Below are 15,235 nucleotides of genomic sequence, written 5' to 3'. Positions count from 1 at the left end.
CGGTGAAGAGGGTCGATACACGGTCCGCGGCAGCGCCAGCAGGTCCCGGTGAAGATGGTCGATACACGGTCCGCGGCAGCGCCAGCAGGTCCCGGGAAGATGGTCGTTACAACGGGCCGCGGCAGCGCCAGCAGGTCCCGACGAGGATGGATGTTGCAGAAGGCCGCGGCAGTGCCAGCAGGCAGGACGATAGTTCACAAGGTAGGGCTACGGCAGCGCCAGTAGTCCGTCAAGGCTGAGTTCTCTCGGTGTCTCTCGACTCCAGGATACAACTGTCGTCCTGCTCCGGAGCTGCCCTAGTTATAGGTCTGGCGCCCTTTGATGTCCGGACCCTCGCACTTGGAGGTCGGAGGGCCCGGGATGAAGGTGTCCAGACACCCAGCAGGGGGTGGAGCCAGTGCCTGGGGGAGCTGGAGGCGATCGGCACCTGGCGGGGGAGAGCCCTTGACGCTTCGTTCTCCCATTGACCTGCCAAGTGGTCCGCTCACCTCCTGGGTGGATGGTGGTGCCGGGATGTCGGGGCCGGCCAGGCCCAGGGCTAGGGTCGGGTGGAGGCCACGCGGCCTCGTGGTGCAGGGCCCAAGATGGCGGCTTGATCCGGCCGGGGGAGCCGGTGGTGGCTCGGTCCCGTGATACATGGAAGTCCGGGGGCAGGAGTTCCGTCGGGGGACGGGGTGCGGGTGATTCTTGTGGGTCACGCCTGGCGGGCCGGGGCTTGGGCCCTGTCGTGCGGGAAGGGAGCAAGCCCTTCGTGTGGCCTGTCCAACAGTAACTATCATTGGCACCTTGTGCTTTTTGGCGCTATTTCCACTTAAAACTTTAAACACTCATATCTCTGGTTCTTCGTATTGAATTTCTGTGATTTTGGTATCATTTTGTTTGTTAAAGTTTTCTCTGTGTTTTTAATTTCATTTGGGATTTTTATTGTTTTGCATTTCAACTTTAGTACTGTTTTGGTACTGCATAAATACCTTACACAGTGCCCTAAGATAAGTCTTTCTGCTTTGTGCAATAGCTACCATGGGGTTGAGCTTAGGTTAATGCAGTGACTTTGAGGGTTCACCCTGACATGGGTTATGAATATTCCTTGAGGTCTGTAGTCCACCCCAAATAATAATCCATTTTCTTACAGCTAGGCATTCTGCAATTCTGCCCCCACGTCTTACAAAGGAATCTCAACTGCAATGTTTGAACAGTGCTCTTCAAGACTTGAATCTGGATGTAAAAAAGGGGTTGAACCCTCATTGGTCCTGCGAGCTCCATCTTCTAAAATTATGCCCCTTCCCCATTCTTATGACTACTAAAGTCTTTGCAACTCACCTCAGGCCGGATGACCATACTCAGCCATGCTTGTCGCAACTGAAAACCTAAGAGGAAAAATCTTTAAGGGAAGACTTTGCTTTGTCCAGCACAATACATTTCAGGACAAATTTCCCTAGGTCTCAAACAAAGGCGACTATAGGCTATCATTGGCGCTTAGTGCTTTTTGGCTCTATTTTTACTTAACATTTTAAAATGCATACCCCGGTTTCCATTTAATTGATATTTGTTGTTTTGGTGTCATATTGTTTAGTCAATTTTACTCTATTGTTTTCTAACTTGGAGTGGAACGTTTGTTGAATGCATAATCAGAGCCTCTGCTCCTGCCATAGAATGCCAAAGTGGTGGGGAAAGAGAACAGCAGGTTAAAGGGAAAGAACTCTAAGGAGCGGTCTACGGGATGCCCCCACCTGTGAAAAAGAATAAAGTAAAAGAGAAACAATAACAACAGATAGCTAAGACAGAGTAGCACTGAATGGAGGGGGAAAACTGAGATTTTTAATATGGTATTGTTGCTATTCACGTTAACACATTTACCCAGGATAAAGAACGTCATCGTTTTTGGAGGACCACATTTGTACCATAAACACATTTGCCCCACACTAAAGAACTTCACTGTTTTGGAAGACCACATTATTGAGGACAATATCGCTACGTACAATTTATTAAAACAAGTCACCTGCAGATTATACTCTGTTTGCAGCAGGAGTCTTAACGCACTGAGCAGTCTTATCAATGTGGATAATAACGACTAGGTGTACAAATACAGTGCTCTTTAAGTGGTTGCAAATTATGCACCAACTTTTTGCGCATCGCTCTGATTACAGTGGAACGCAGAACGACCTGCCTAATGAACAATAATCATGAGGACTGCTATTTCGGAGACCCTGGGAATGTTTACAAACACATGGAGGGTGGCCTGCAAAGAATATTAAACCATCATGTATGTGCTCCCACATAGAAAAGTTATTTTTTCCCTAAAGGAACCAGTGTTGGTTTAAAAAAAAAAAAAAATCCCATTTCATAAAACTTCAGGGGTGGGGATGAGCAGGCACATTCTCATTTGCAAATCAGATATCACCTCATTTGAGGTGTTGATCAATGGTTTGCGAGCACAATTGTGGTTGCAAGCCATTGCTATTTGTCAAACGAAACAGCAATTAGGAAGGGTCACCCCTTTCATGCCCCTTCTTAATTATGATTCAGTATGGGTCACTTCTTTCCGATGCATAAAATAGGTTTACTACATACCCAAAAGCCATTATATGGTCAGAAACTCTTTGATTTTGCAAATCGTGGGGTTTGGGATCACAAAATGCCTTTGTACATCTGGCTCTCAGGCACCAACTATAGCTAGTAAATTATTTCAGTGGGTCAATGTTCCTTCTCAAGGAATGTTGCCAAAGGCAATTTTCCTTTTATGATCTATGGGTATATAAATGATCTGGGTAAAATTCCCACACCACAAAACACAATGCCAGTGCTATGAATCTGAAAATCTGTGGTAACCAGTACAATTCTCACTGTAAAGCACCTATATATATATATAGCACCTAGATATGTGTGTATTAAGCGTGGAAAACATGGCTTCAAAGGGGGAGGGGGCTTCACTTTTTCACAACTGTGGCCCGACAGGTCAGCCATGTGGTTAGGTAAGAATAGCATGAGGTTTCTTCAGTTTTTTTTCTTCAAATTTTTAATGTGGACAGCCCTGATGGTAGGCCAGTGCTATTCTTATAATTGTGAGTTTATTGGAAAAAACTTCACAGGTTATCGGCTGTAAGGAGCTTTGAGTCCTTCCTCCTCGTTGACATTTTTCTTGAGCACTGTGGATGCACCTACACAGCAGATGGTCCTTCAGGAGCAAATGGCAGGATACACTTTACCAGCACAGCGGCCAAACCCCACCCGGTAGCCATCGCCCTGACAGAAACCTAGGAAAAGGGAGACAAAAGCGTAGTCAAAATGTTATAAAAAGAAAAAGGGAAAAATACAAAGACGCAACAATATGAGAGGCTAGATAACAATAGGGGATGAAATATAAGATCCATGGTATATGATACATGGTTATGTGCATCCTATGTAGATAGGAAGGGGGTAGACAGAATAGGGCAACCATGGTTTGGCACTCGGGTGACGCTGGTGGAGGTCATGAAGAGCATTCTAAATGGATGGAGGGCATCCCTGGGCTGAAAAGATATTTCAATGTTCATTGGAGGAAAGCAAGAACATTGAAGCGTCGAAGTTGACAGAATACATCTTAGAGCCTAAGGGCATACCCTAGAGTGAAGGGGATATGGTAGAGCTGAGGGAAGAGAAGTTACAAAACTAGAGGGAGAGATCATGGAATGAGAGAACACACCAAAGTTGTTGGAACAAGAGGAAATTAAGGAGATAAGGGAAAAAAGTCAGGTCAAATATACTTTTATATGATTTAAAAAAAAAAAGAAAAAATAATAATAAAAGGGTGGGAATACCACCATTTATTAAGGAATACATAAAATGCATATTTTAAAAACTTATAAAATCTAGAGAAGCACGAGGAAGTCGATCGGCAAGCAAGCGATGGTGGTTTAAGTTAAAGGTATTAAAACGTTCAGGCAATACAATAGAGAAATATCGAGGCTGATTGTTCTAAAACTACTTGGGTAAGTAGGCAGTTTCTTTTTTGTCCAGTTCTTTTGCCGCGATTTTTAAGAAGTCAATGGCACTGCAAGACAGTTGGATTGATGGACCTCCGAGACATTGGATAACTGCTGCTCTGCAAGTTCTGATTTGTTCCTTCCTAAAGGCTTCCCGAAGAACCGTTTTTCGGGTTTCTGCTAGGAAGGGGCAGATACATATTAGATGCAGTAAAGACTCGTCCCCTGCTCCGCATAAGCGGCATTCCTTTGATTGCCAGGAGATTTTCCATTTCGGAGTCAGGTCCTTTGATGGGAATGACCCAATCCTCAGTAGCGTAAAGAAGTGCTTTTTATGGTGAGGAAAGTGGTCTAACAAATAAGGTTGAGGTTGCAGCCTCTGGTATGCCTGTATCACTGCCCAGGCGTGAGATTTTTTTGCTAAGGCAGTTTTTTCTATTAGTAAGGAAGTCCGTTTGATTGCTTTGTTGACAAGAGATTTAAAGCCAGAGTAGGTAGGGACAGTGAGCCAGGCATCCTCTAGCTGCAGTGCCGAGAGGGAGTCCTTCAAAACTTTAAAGATTGAGTTGTTTAGCCTGGCTTGGTTTTCAATCTCTACCCAACAGTAATGTGCAAGAGTATTATCCTCTGCGTCCCTCATCCTCCAATAGTACTTGACTAGTGCACCTTGTCTGTCAGGGATCTGATGTCTTAGTCCGTATTCTAGTCGAATTTGGGCTTGTTGAATATATCGGGGGGATTGAAAACAGGTTCTTGAAGAAAATTGATTGTGCTAGATTTAGAACTGTAGCGTCTTTGACGTTCAAGATTTCTGTACCGTATGAGATGGAGGGAAATTTTGCTGCGATAACTATTAACTAATGTCCGGTGGAGCAGCCTGTGAGCTTGTTTTTAAGATTTTGAAAGCAAACTGCAGTTGTTTGGCTTTCGTGCAACCATGGTCCAGATGTGTCTAGAATTTGAGGTTACGGTCTATTTGAAAGCCAAGATATTTGTACGAGTCCACCTGGGTCAGGAGTGGTTTGTCCGATGTCCAGATGAATTTGCGATCTTTCACTGCTTTAGATTGTTTGGCAAAGCGCATCACCTTCGACTTTGGTGGTTGATGATTAATTGAGCCAAGGTGGTATAAGCTCCAGTTTTGGTGATTAATCGTTGCAAGCCTACTGGTGTTTGCGCTAATAGAACGATATTGTCCACGTACTGAAGGCTAGGTGTAGGTATTTTGCCAAGTTTTGGAGGGTCGGATTGGATTGACCGAAGGTGCTTGTCCAGGTTAGCGATGTAGATGTTAAAAAGGCGGAGCACCAGCACACACCCTTGTTTTAGCCCGTTAAGAGTTTGGATCTTATTAGTTATACTGCTTTCCTGATCTGGACCCACGTCTGAGAATACAGATTCATTATGGCCTCCAGGAGTTAAGTTGGGACTCCCCAATTTTGAATTTTTGCCCATAGCGTTGCTCTCGAAACTGTCGATGGTCGCTTTTAGGTCGATAGAGCATGCATGCAGGGGCCTTGATTTTGCAAGGGCTTGGTTTGCTAGGAGGGTTACCGCAGATGTGTTGGTAAGAGGCCCCATCCTGGCCCTAAATCCGGTTTGTGTGTAGGGAATAAGATTTGTTCGGGCAACACAGTCCTCTAAGTCTGCCAGCAAGCTCGATGCGTAAATTTTTGCCTCTACGTCGATTAACGCAATCAACTTGTGGTTGAAGGGGTCAGAACAAGCACCTGATATATATTGGGGTTAGAATGCTTCCCCTCCAGGAGTCGGGGATCGTGTTGGAGACAGAATGGAGGATCATGCCGAAACAAGGCGTTTGGAAGACCGTTGGGCCCTGGGGTGCCCTCGGATCTTAAGTTTTTTATTGTTTTTAAAACTTGCTTTTGAAGGATCCGTGGGGGGGGGAAGTCAAGTGATTCAGAGGTGGGGCGTCTTTTACTAGACCTCCGGCGGCGACACCGTTCCTTAGTTGAAAGCAGAGGTTAGCAGTGCCTTTAGCTAGAATTTCGTTATATAGGAATTCAATATGAGCTCACCAGGTGTCCTCCATTATGTCTGAGTTGTGATGTCGGTTCCTGCCATTGGTTAGCTGGTTGATAATTTCCCAAAAACACTTGGAGTCTCTTCGTTTACAGGAGTAATGAAGTTTCACCCAGAGATGTTCATGAAACGCTTTCTTGGCCACCTTTAGGTCTCTTTTTAGGTCTTTTCTGGCTTTTGAAATTAAAAGCAGGAGGTCTTGGGAGGAATCTGATCCCCCGGTTCGTAATTGTCGTAAGTATTTGTTCAAGTGTTGTTTTTGAGTCCTAAGGCTTTTAGTGAACCAAGGTACCCCTGAAGGTCTTCCTACTTTACTGCCAGTGGCCTGATTTGAACATTTGTGGTTTAGTTCACTAATGAACTCCTAGGCCTGAATGCTTAATGGTTCAGTTTTTAATTTCTTCTGGAGACTGGAACATGTGCCCATGATGTCGCCTATGTTGTCCTTTTTCCATACGAGACGTTTAAGGTTGTAGCAATACAGTTGTTGTGACTTCGCGTTGGCAAGAACTGGGTTTGCGATGTTTAACAGGGTGAAGGATTGCGGTTGATGGTCGCTCTCTGCTCGGTCGATGATTTGAAAGTTTGTAATGTAGGGAACAAGCCATTTATCTCTAAGTGTATAGTCAATGATCGAAGCCGACTTTCGGGTGATCCTTGTGTATGCTGCAGGGCAGTCTGTCTGGCTTTGACTGTTAATCACGCTCATTGAAAGGTCATACAGGCAAGCTGCGCATCTCTTACCAAGAGTGTTGCGTCAAATTAGGACCGGTGTGTGCCCTTTAGTGCCTTTTTTAATCATGCAAGAGGGTCATATTAAAGTCCCCAGACAGTATGGTGTTGGCGTCCGGATAGGCGAGTTTTAATGTGGCAAGTGATGCTAGGAAGTGTTCAATTCTTGGCCGTTTTTGTTTGAACGCTGGGTGGATGTACATGTTAAGGATAAGCAGACTGTTCAGAGGCGGGGCGTCAAGTTTGACGTATTTCAACCAGGAGGAGTCAAGGTCTATGGCAGAAACGAGCCCAGAAATATCAGTCACGATGAAGGTGGAGAGACCCCCTTTTGCTCTCCCTTGGTTGGTGTCCTTCTTGGCCGACTTCAGGAATTCCTTGTAGCCAACTAAGGGTGTAGAGTTGGTCCGCCAGGTTTCCTGGAAAAGGAGTATATTATACTGTGTGATAAACTCCATGAAGCCTGGGTCTTCTAGTTTCGTACTGAGGACAAACACATTCCAGGAGCATATGTTGTGGCCCTGGGGTGAGTTTGTGGCTAGATGCCGAGATCCTGGTGACTTGCTGGCTTCTGGATGAGCAAAAGTGATGGTAATTGTCCTGGCCGTAGGGCCTATGCCCATTAAAGGGCTACGGTTGTCCGGGCCTTTGGCACTCTTTAACAGGCCCGCTGTTCGTGTTGGCGGGTGAAGGGGGCTAGGATAACACAGGGGTCGATCTTTTTTAGCGTGATGCCCCACTTTGCAAGTGGGTCCCTCTGCTGCCAGATTTGCGCAGTAAGAAGGCAGTCTACAAACGTGGCTGTACTTATTTCTTGAAATTTCGCGGTATGCAGGTTCTGTTTGAACTCTATACTGTCAATGTCACTGGTGTTAATGTGGCTCAAGGGGGGGGGGGCGGGGGGGGGGGAAGAGCTTTGAAGAGTTTAAACAGAACACTTCTATTGAGAATGTCATGGTTTCCCCTTGAAACATAGGGGGGGAATAACGTCCAGTTTGTTATTGTATAAGAAGGGGTCACTCTGCGGCACATAATCAGCACCCCCTATCCATTGCTTTGGCCGCCCCTGTGGGCTCAGAGTACGTCAAAGGAGGATTCGAAGAGACGTTGGTATTCTTTTCAATATAGATTTTGTTGACCCTTGCGTGGGTTACATCATTGCTTCCCGGGCTAGGGTTGCGGCTATCTTTCCTAGCGTTGTCCTTGGCCAAGTTGACCTCACGAGGGCAGGTTATGCTCGTTTCTTTTGTGTCACTCCTTGGTGGTACGAGTTTCGCAGTTTGTGTAGCCGAGATTTTGGAATGTTGTTTCTCTTTCCTGGTCAGGGGTTTAACTAAACTGTATAATTTTTCTGGCGACGGTTGTTCCCTTGTGGTGTAATTAAGGCTACTAAATGTGGTGGGTGGGATGGACGAGATGGCCGAAAGTTCCTTGTTTCTTGTTACTTCCGGGGTATTCGAAGCCTCATCTTTTTCGCTTTGTTTCCTTCCCTGTTCAGGTTTGGCAGGGGTTGCATTGATTGACTGTCTTGGTTGTTTACTTTTTCTCGCTTTTCTAAGCCGTTTTCTCTCCCGCTTGGTTAGTGGCTTGGTTTCTTTAGTCGGCCTTCCTGGTGACTGCTCACTATGGTCGGAGGATTGAGAGGCCAAAATATTAAAATTGTCGCAGACGCTTACTGCAGTGAGTGCAGGTGAATTTGCCCGTGTTAGCTCGGGGGTAATTCCCATACCACCTGTAGTTTGTTCCCCCGTGGGGCAGGAACATGCCATTTCCTTTTCCCGTGATACCTCATGGTCTTTCCCAACTTGAAGGGTGGTTTTTAATAGGGCTTCCCTGGTTGTACCCAAAAGGTCTGTCAGTAATGTTGGAACTGCAGCTAGTTTGTCAATAATTGGAGTTCAATGATAGTGGCACGTTTGATATGTTGTGTCCCGGTCTCGCTGTACCTTCGTGATCATCTCATTGAAGCTGTGCAGTTTCTGGTCGACCCCCAAGACGAGAATTGCTAGAATGTTTAAGAGGTCTACTTGGGTATCTAGCTTGTCAGGTCATAACTTTGCCAATTGTGTCCATGGTTTTAGCAGGAGTGGCCAAACTAAAGATGTTGGAGAACAGCTGCATTCTGCAGGAGGTGCCCGAGCGTGGTGTTCCCTATAGCTTAGGCGTGCTGGAAGAGTCGCTCAGGCAGCCTGACGTCCAGCTGGGTTGATCCTTTTGTAATTTTTTTAAATTTTTTTTAAGTCCTTTTTTTTTTTTAAAGGAGGGCGTGGAAGGGGCAGTTCTATGAGTTTCTAATAGGAATAACGACTCCTCCTGCAGTTTGGTCTGGCTGAAATTCTGGCCTTTATGTTGTTCTGCTTCCAACGAATTGGTGGTGGGTCGGGCTGGTCACTGCTGTTTGTGTTAGTGTTGGAAGACTCTTGCGCTTCAGGGTGTTGGGCTCCTGATGGCATGGTCAAATCGCCAAATGGACTCATGATGTTTATCATCAACTGGTGGGTAGAGGCACCTTCCTTGTGTCCTCTAAGGCCGTGGGTACCAGGTGAGATTGAGAGTAGTGTCTGCTGGCAGGAAAGGACTGGGAAAGGCTGATGATGATGAATTTGTGCCTCAATGACTAGGGGCTTAGGCCTTTGACGAAGGTCCAGAGAGTGGGGAGCTTTAAGTGATAAAGTTTGAAAGCTTGGGCCTGCACTAATTACTTTGGGTGATGCTTCCCAGCCCTTGGCCTCAAGTACCAGGGGTCCACTCCTTTCGCTCTCACAAATTGTGGTGATTCTATCACTTAAGGGGCTCGCGAGAGCCTCACTTACAGAAGCTGTGGTGGTATTAGTTAAGTTACTTGCTTTAAGGATCTTGGAGTCATTGCGGTGTCGGTTTTCCATAGTGGATTTAATGGCGACTTTTAAAAAGTTGGTAATCAGGGCCCGTTTGCTGGGGCTTAGACACGAGTTGGGCCTGGTTGAGGCCATGGATGAAGCTTTGGCACGGCCTTTCGACTCAGCGTCTGCAGTCAATGCTGTAGGTTTTTTTGGTGTTGCTGTTAGCTCGGCACTTGCCGGTGGTGGGATTACGTCTTTTGAGTCTGTTGACGCTCCCGATTCACGTAGCAATTCCAGTTCTTCTTTGCTTAGTGAGCCGGTTGCTAAGGGGAGCTTACTGGGGAGGTCTGAGGCAGTGAGGGTGGCAGCTGCCATGAGTTCCTCCTTAGCCTTGTGCTTTTATTTTGATGAGGCCGCTCCTCTGGTTTCCCCTGACCGCATTCCTGGGTGCCGCTGCTTCTCCGGGGAGGGGATGGGGGGCCGTTTTGAAGAACGAACAATGAGGGCCTGATAGCTGCGAATGGTGGGGCCACGGGCTGGTTTCCCCCTGCTTTAACACTTGGTTGCTCGGTCGCAAGACTTTGTGGCTTGGCAGGTTTGGTCAGTTCCGTGAAATATAAGGGAGCTCTACCCGGTGAGCAGCGAGTGGGTAAATAACCGATAGGGGCCCCGGTGGAGGCCTCGAGCCAAAGATGGCCCAAATGGCAATGCGCAGTTAAGGTTGCAGTTTGACGTAGCAATTAGGGAGTATTGAAGAGGAGTAACTTTGATAACCTGGAGGATAGAGGAAAAAGATGCAGTGACCTGAGTGAGGCGGAGAGGAGGCGGTGTTGCGGGCAGTGTTGGGTGAGACGGACACGGCCCGAGCCAGTTTCCAGGGTCTGAAAGCCGGGGGTGCGAGAGCAGGGCTCACTGGGGGCACCGCAAGCCGCACTATACTCCGCGGCTGCCACTAAGGGGGGCCGCACTCTTGGAAGCCCGCAGGGGAACCTTGTGGCACACTTGCCTGCCTCCTCCTGCCACTCCTCCGGACCTCTGGACCTCCTCCCGTCCGGCCCGGGGGCTGTCTGGGAGACGTTGGGGAGGGGGTGGGGGGCGGGAGGGGTGGAACTCTCCACCGCGGTTGGTTGGATTGCTCCACACGTCTGCCTTGGCTGACTCCGTGCACCGCCTCCTGCCTTCGTGCTCGTGCTGAGCCAATGGGGAGTGTTCCCTCCCACAGCAAAAGCTAGCCTCAGTTAAGGGAAATATAATATCCTGCACCAAAGGAGAAAGGAAATCCTAGGACTGGGGATGTAAAGGACATAGCCGGGGCAAGTGTCGGAGGAGACCTTGGACAGCCAAAAAAGACATCCAATGACAAAGAAGAGGATATTTCAGGGATGAGGCATAGAGATGATATCCAAAGTCCCCCAGAGATCTTAGTTTGTGGGGGAGAAAGAGCATATCAATGTATTAATGTGGAAAGAGGAGTCTGTGGGTGACAGAGGAGAGCTCAGGGCCTGTGGTGATAGGGAGGGATAATGTGGGGGAGAGGATACCTCTTGGCTGAAAGAGTGCGATAACACTGTAGAGTCCGCAGGAATAGAAGATCTATCAGTAGTGATATGAAAAGGAAATTCCATGGTTCAGGGAGAGATTAGTAACGGGATGATCATTGGCCCCTACTTGGGTGAAAGGTAGGCGAAAGCCTGATTTGGTCAGTAAAGTCATTATCACCCACCCTCAAGGAGAGAACATCTATAGTGAGGGATATTCCAAAAAAAACTGCACAGAAACAACTGGTTATCAATAGTTTGCCTGATTACGTCCTATGATGGCCTAATTTCTTTCTATGTAACTTAGTAGGAAGCTGGGACTATCTATGCCACCCAGAGGTGGTTGTCCAGTCATATTTCGAACACAACTGCCACATCAGTGGGTATGCTCCAGCACAACTGCTCACACCACCATACCAGAAGTTTTTTAGGTGGGAAAAAAATGAATGCTGCCTGCCATGCCACAAGAGCACGAGACTAGTCACCAATTTTGACAAGTCTTGACAAAGACCCTAGGAGTATTTTGCTTATCTTTGGACAATGAAAAAGCAGTGTCCTCAATGCACTGATTGTTCTTCGAACACATTCGGCAAATGTACCTGATTTTAGGTCTAGTTTCACCCAAGGCCTTTTGATTTTAATAAAAATATATATATCGCGTACTTTATGGGGATTTCACTCAGCCTTCTTCATCCATTAGCCTGCTGTTGTGTAATTCACATGTTCTTCCACCCACTACAGAATATGGTATGGGGATAAGGGTCAGTCAACTTCAACCACTGGCCAGCCTCACTCTGGGTGCCATCATTCTGCTCTTTCACAAGGAGCACATATAAACACACACAAAGTCGTTCCCTTCAGTGCATAGTAGTCCTATTGAAAAGTGAGCTTTCTGAGACTAAAAACCCATTCTTGCTTTTAGACATGGTTTTTTTTTATATTGGTGAAGGCCTGACGCTCCCCATCTATTAGAAAAAGCCATAACAAAACAAGCATTGACAAAGCCAAAAGACTGGCAGCCAATGTAGACCTATTGGTTTTGCCAATTCTGGTTTACTGTCTGGAACTTGTCTGGATAAGAAAAGTCTAATGGAAATGGGAATTGGAAAGCCTGCATCAAAAAGGGTGGGTTTCCTGCTGGAATGCATACTGGAATTGGAGCAGTGGTGATGGCAGAGGAAGAACCACCTCTAAAAATAAGCATTTGCAATGCAATCGGTCTAGCCTTTGGGGCCTTATAAGTATTTAGCCATGGAGTATAAAGTATACCAATTTGGTGATTAAATAGTTACAGTTTGCATTACAGGCAAAAACGTATGAGTAGGAACCGAAGAATCACTTCCTAATAAAATGTCTCCCCAGTCAAAGAAACGTTAGAGCATAGAAAGTTCCACCCTGGGCTAGTAAAGAGTACAGCGAAGCGTTATTCTATATATTCATGGGACTTTTTTCAGTGAGCGGCACTCCGGTTGACAGCACAGCATGTGTTATAACACACAGTAAGAGGACTAGAATGACATGTTTAACAACATTTGGCGGAGATCTTTGCAATGAAATGTAACGGTTATAGGAAACGGAGCATAAGTGTGTCTGTTAAAAGGATTTGCTATTTTCTATAAAGTATTATTTTGATGTTTTCTTGTTATTGAAGGGAAATATTAAACGTGCATGTACTGGAAAATAAGAGGATTTATTTTATAACATTGGCCCAAGATTGCGGCACTCCATTTTTGTATATCATTATTTAATCAGTTTACCAAATTCAACTGTGGACTTTAATATCACAATATAGGACTTCTGTCGCTTCGGACCCTGTATATTCACCCTCTGAAATGGCTGACAGGTAGACCCACACAGAAACTGAAGCGGGGTGACGACTGTGTAGTTTCAATCGCTGCTCTGTGAAGAGACTCCAGGCAAAGCATGGCAGCTCCACCCACATGAGGGCCCCCTCCTGATTGGCTTTTTTGAACTGCGCAGAAGTGTGGAGCAAATGAGTGGATCCTGGTGATGAGCGGCAGAGCATTCAAAGAGTAGCTTATGACCATCGAACAGCTGATCAGAGTTCACATGGCAACAGGAACGAGGCTAGGTGATGAGTTCGCGAGCACAATGTGTAAAATATATAAAAGCGGGTGCCGTGCTCATACAAAGCACGGCACCTGTGCAGTAATTTAAAAATAATGCTGAAAGCGAGCGTACATAAAAAGTACGGCACCCGTGCATTTTTAACATGTGTATTGCAGCACAAAGGAGGCCAAAAAAAACATGTTTCCAATGTGAAATTTTATTTGGGATAAAAACGGGCGCCGTGCTAATACAAAGCACAACGCCCCTGCAGTAATTTAAAAATAAATGATGAAAGTGGGTGCCGACTCCCTCCAATCCAACCTAGTTCCATGTCACCCAACCGACGCACAGGGCCGGTATCAGCACCAGAACGGGAGGCGAAGTGATGGGTTCGCCAGCACAATGTGAAACCAGCTGAAGCAACCCATGTCGTGCCTGCAGTGAGAGAAACTCATTAAACAAAATATTGCTTCCAGACTAGATAACACGTACCGTGTAACAAGCGAAGTAAAGGGGCCAGTAGCGATGGAAAGTTACAAATGAAGACAAGGCCGTACTAAGGAGGGACTAACCAGCAAATTACTGAATCAGAAGCCAGCATTTACAAAGGACAAAGACACAACCAATGAAAAATATGGACAGAGAGTGGGTAGAGCTTCTCTTCCTTACTCCACTACAGCAAGTCTCACAGAGCAGCGCATGCGCGCGGACTCCAGCTCAACCTAAAAATGTAATCCCCTGACCTCTAAATGAGGCAGGATAGGTGAGGGATTGTGGGTGGACCAGCCTACAAATTCTAATGGCAGTCCTGTTACCATCAACCTGTAAATGACTATCCTGTGTGTGTTAGGGAGGGTCGACTCGCAGTACCCTGGAGCTCCCCGTTTTTAGGTCTCGCCTGAGACAGCGCTTTAGCGCTGCTCAGACGAGACTTATAGTAAGCGCTTTTGGAAGTGGAAACGAGTGCATTTCAGGCCGCCAACTACAGTGCATGTGCTCCGGGCGCGCGCACCATTTGGCGGCCTGAAAGCACTCGTTTTCTTTCACTTTCGCGGCTGCACGGCCGCCCGCGAAAAGTGCTCACCATTTGCCAACCTGCATTGCCTCTCTCCCCTACCCCCTCCCTTATCCCACTTCCTGCTTGTTGTTCTTGTTTTATTCTGTCTTTATTTCTAGAGCGTCCATTGCTGCCCACGTCGGTGGCCTGCATATGTACCTGGGTGCTGCTGTGTGAGCAAGTTGTACACTTCACAGCCACTTACAAAAGGAGTTTTCTTTTGCTCCTCACATGCAGTTAGGGTAGTTCGTTGTTTTAACGGATTTAGTGTTATTTTATTGATAAAGAATACTTAACTATTTAATATTTTAGCAGTTTTTATTATTATAATTGTAATTCTCATTATTATTGTATTATCATTATACATTATTATTGTTGTTATGTAAACTGCTTGATAAACAGTTGCACGTCTCTGGCGTTTTAATGTTATTTGTTTTAAAGAGCGTTTTTTTAAAACTACTTCTCAGGTCTGCTACAAGCAGGTGCTGAGAGCCACGATATAGCGCCTTGGATCGATACATAGCGCCGTCTGCCTTCAATGAGTTTGCGCCCTGGCTTCTACTGGTTCTGGCAGTCACTTTTTCTGAACTCATCACTAGTGCTTCCCTGACCCGCAGTCTGACCTCTGACTGATACTTCCCGCGCCGGAGGAGCGCTGTGGAATATGCGGTTTGGTGTCTTCCTTCCACATAGCGGGACACGACCCGACAGAGGCCCGCACCAGCTCTCCTCTCTCTGGAAGTCTTACCCGGCCAGAGTGCTTTTACGTGGCGCAAAACCTCCTCGTGTACTCTTATGGGCAGCCGTGACTCATCCTTTTATCAATTCCATGGTAAAACGGCGTCTCATTCTTTTATGAGTTTCCTCACCACCTGCCTTATGTTCCATACCCTTTCATGGGGCAATCGCTGCTCCTTCTTTTATCACTCCACCACCGCTGCCTTAACTCTCATACCTGCGCCTGCCTCCTATGCGGCAGTGGCGGCTCCTTCTTATCCCGGCCTCAGACGT

At 46.5% G+C, this 15,235-nt stretch overlaps 1 protein-coding gene across 1 annotated transcript in view; it reads right to left on the bottom strand.

Moving 5' to 3' along the window:
- Positions 1 to 1,796: 1,796 nt before the first annotated feature.
- FAH (fumarylacetoacetate hydrolase) overlaps positions 1,797 to 15,235 on the bottom strand; it is a 301,255-nt gene continuing 287,816 nt past the window's right edge. The window contains exon 14 of the mRNA XM_085644709.1: positions 1,797 to 3,254. Coding sequence (XP_085500835.1) covers positions 3,178 to 3,254 — 77 coding nt within the window. The 3' untranslated portion in view covers positions 1,797 to 3,177. The remainder of the gene's footprint in view (positions 3,255 to 15,235) is intronic.

This window comes from Triturus cristatus, chromosome 3_1 (genome assembly GCF_964204655.1).
Source record: "Triturus cristatus chromosome 3_1, aTriCri1.1, whole genome shotgun sequence".
Classification (NCBI taxonomy): Eukaryota; Metazoa; Chordata; class Amphibia; order Caudata; family Salamandridae; genus Triturus; species Triturus cristatus.
The sequence above is the reverse complement of the archived record's forward strand: the minus strand, read 5'-3'. Positions and strand labels throughout refer to the sequence as shown.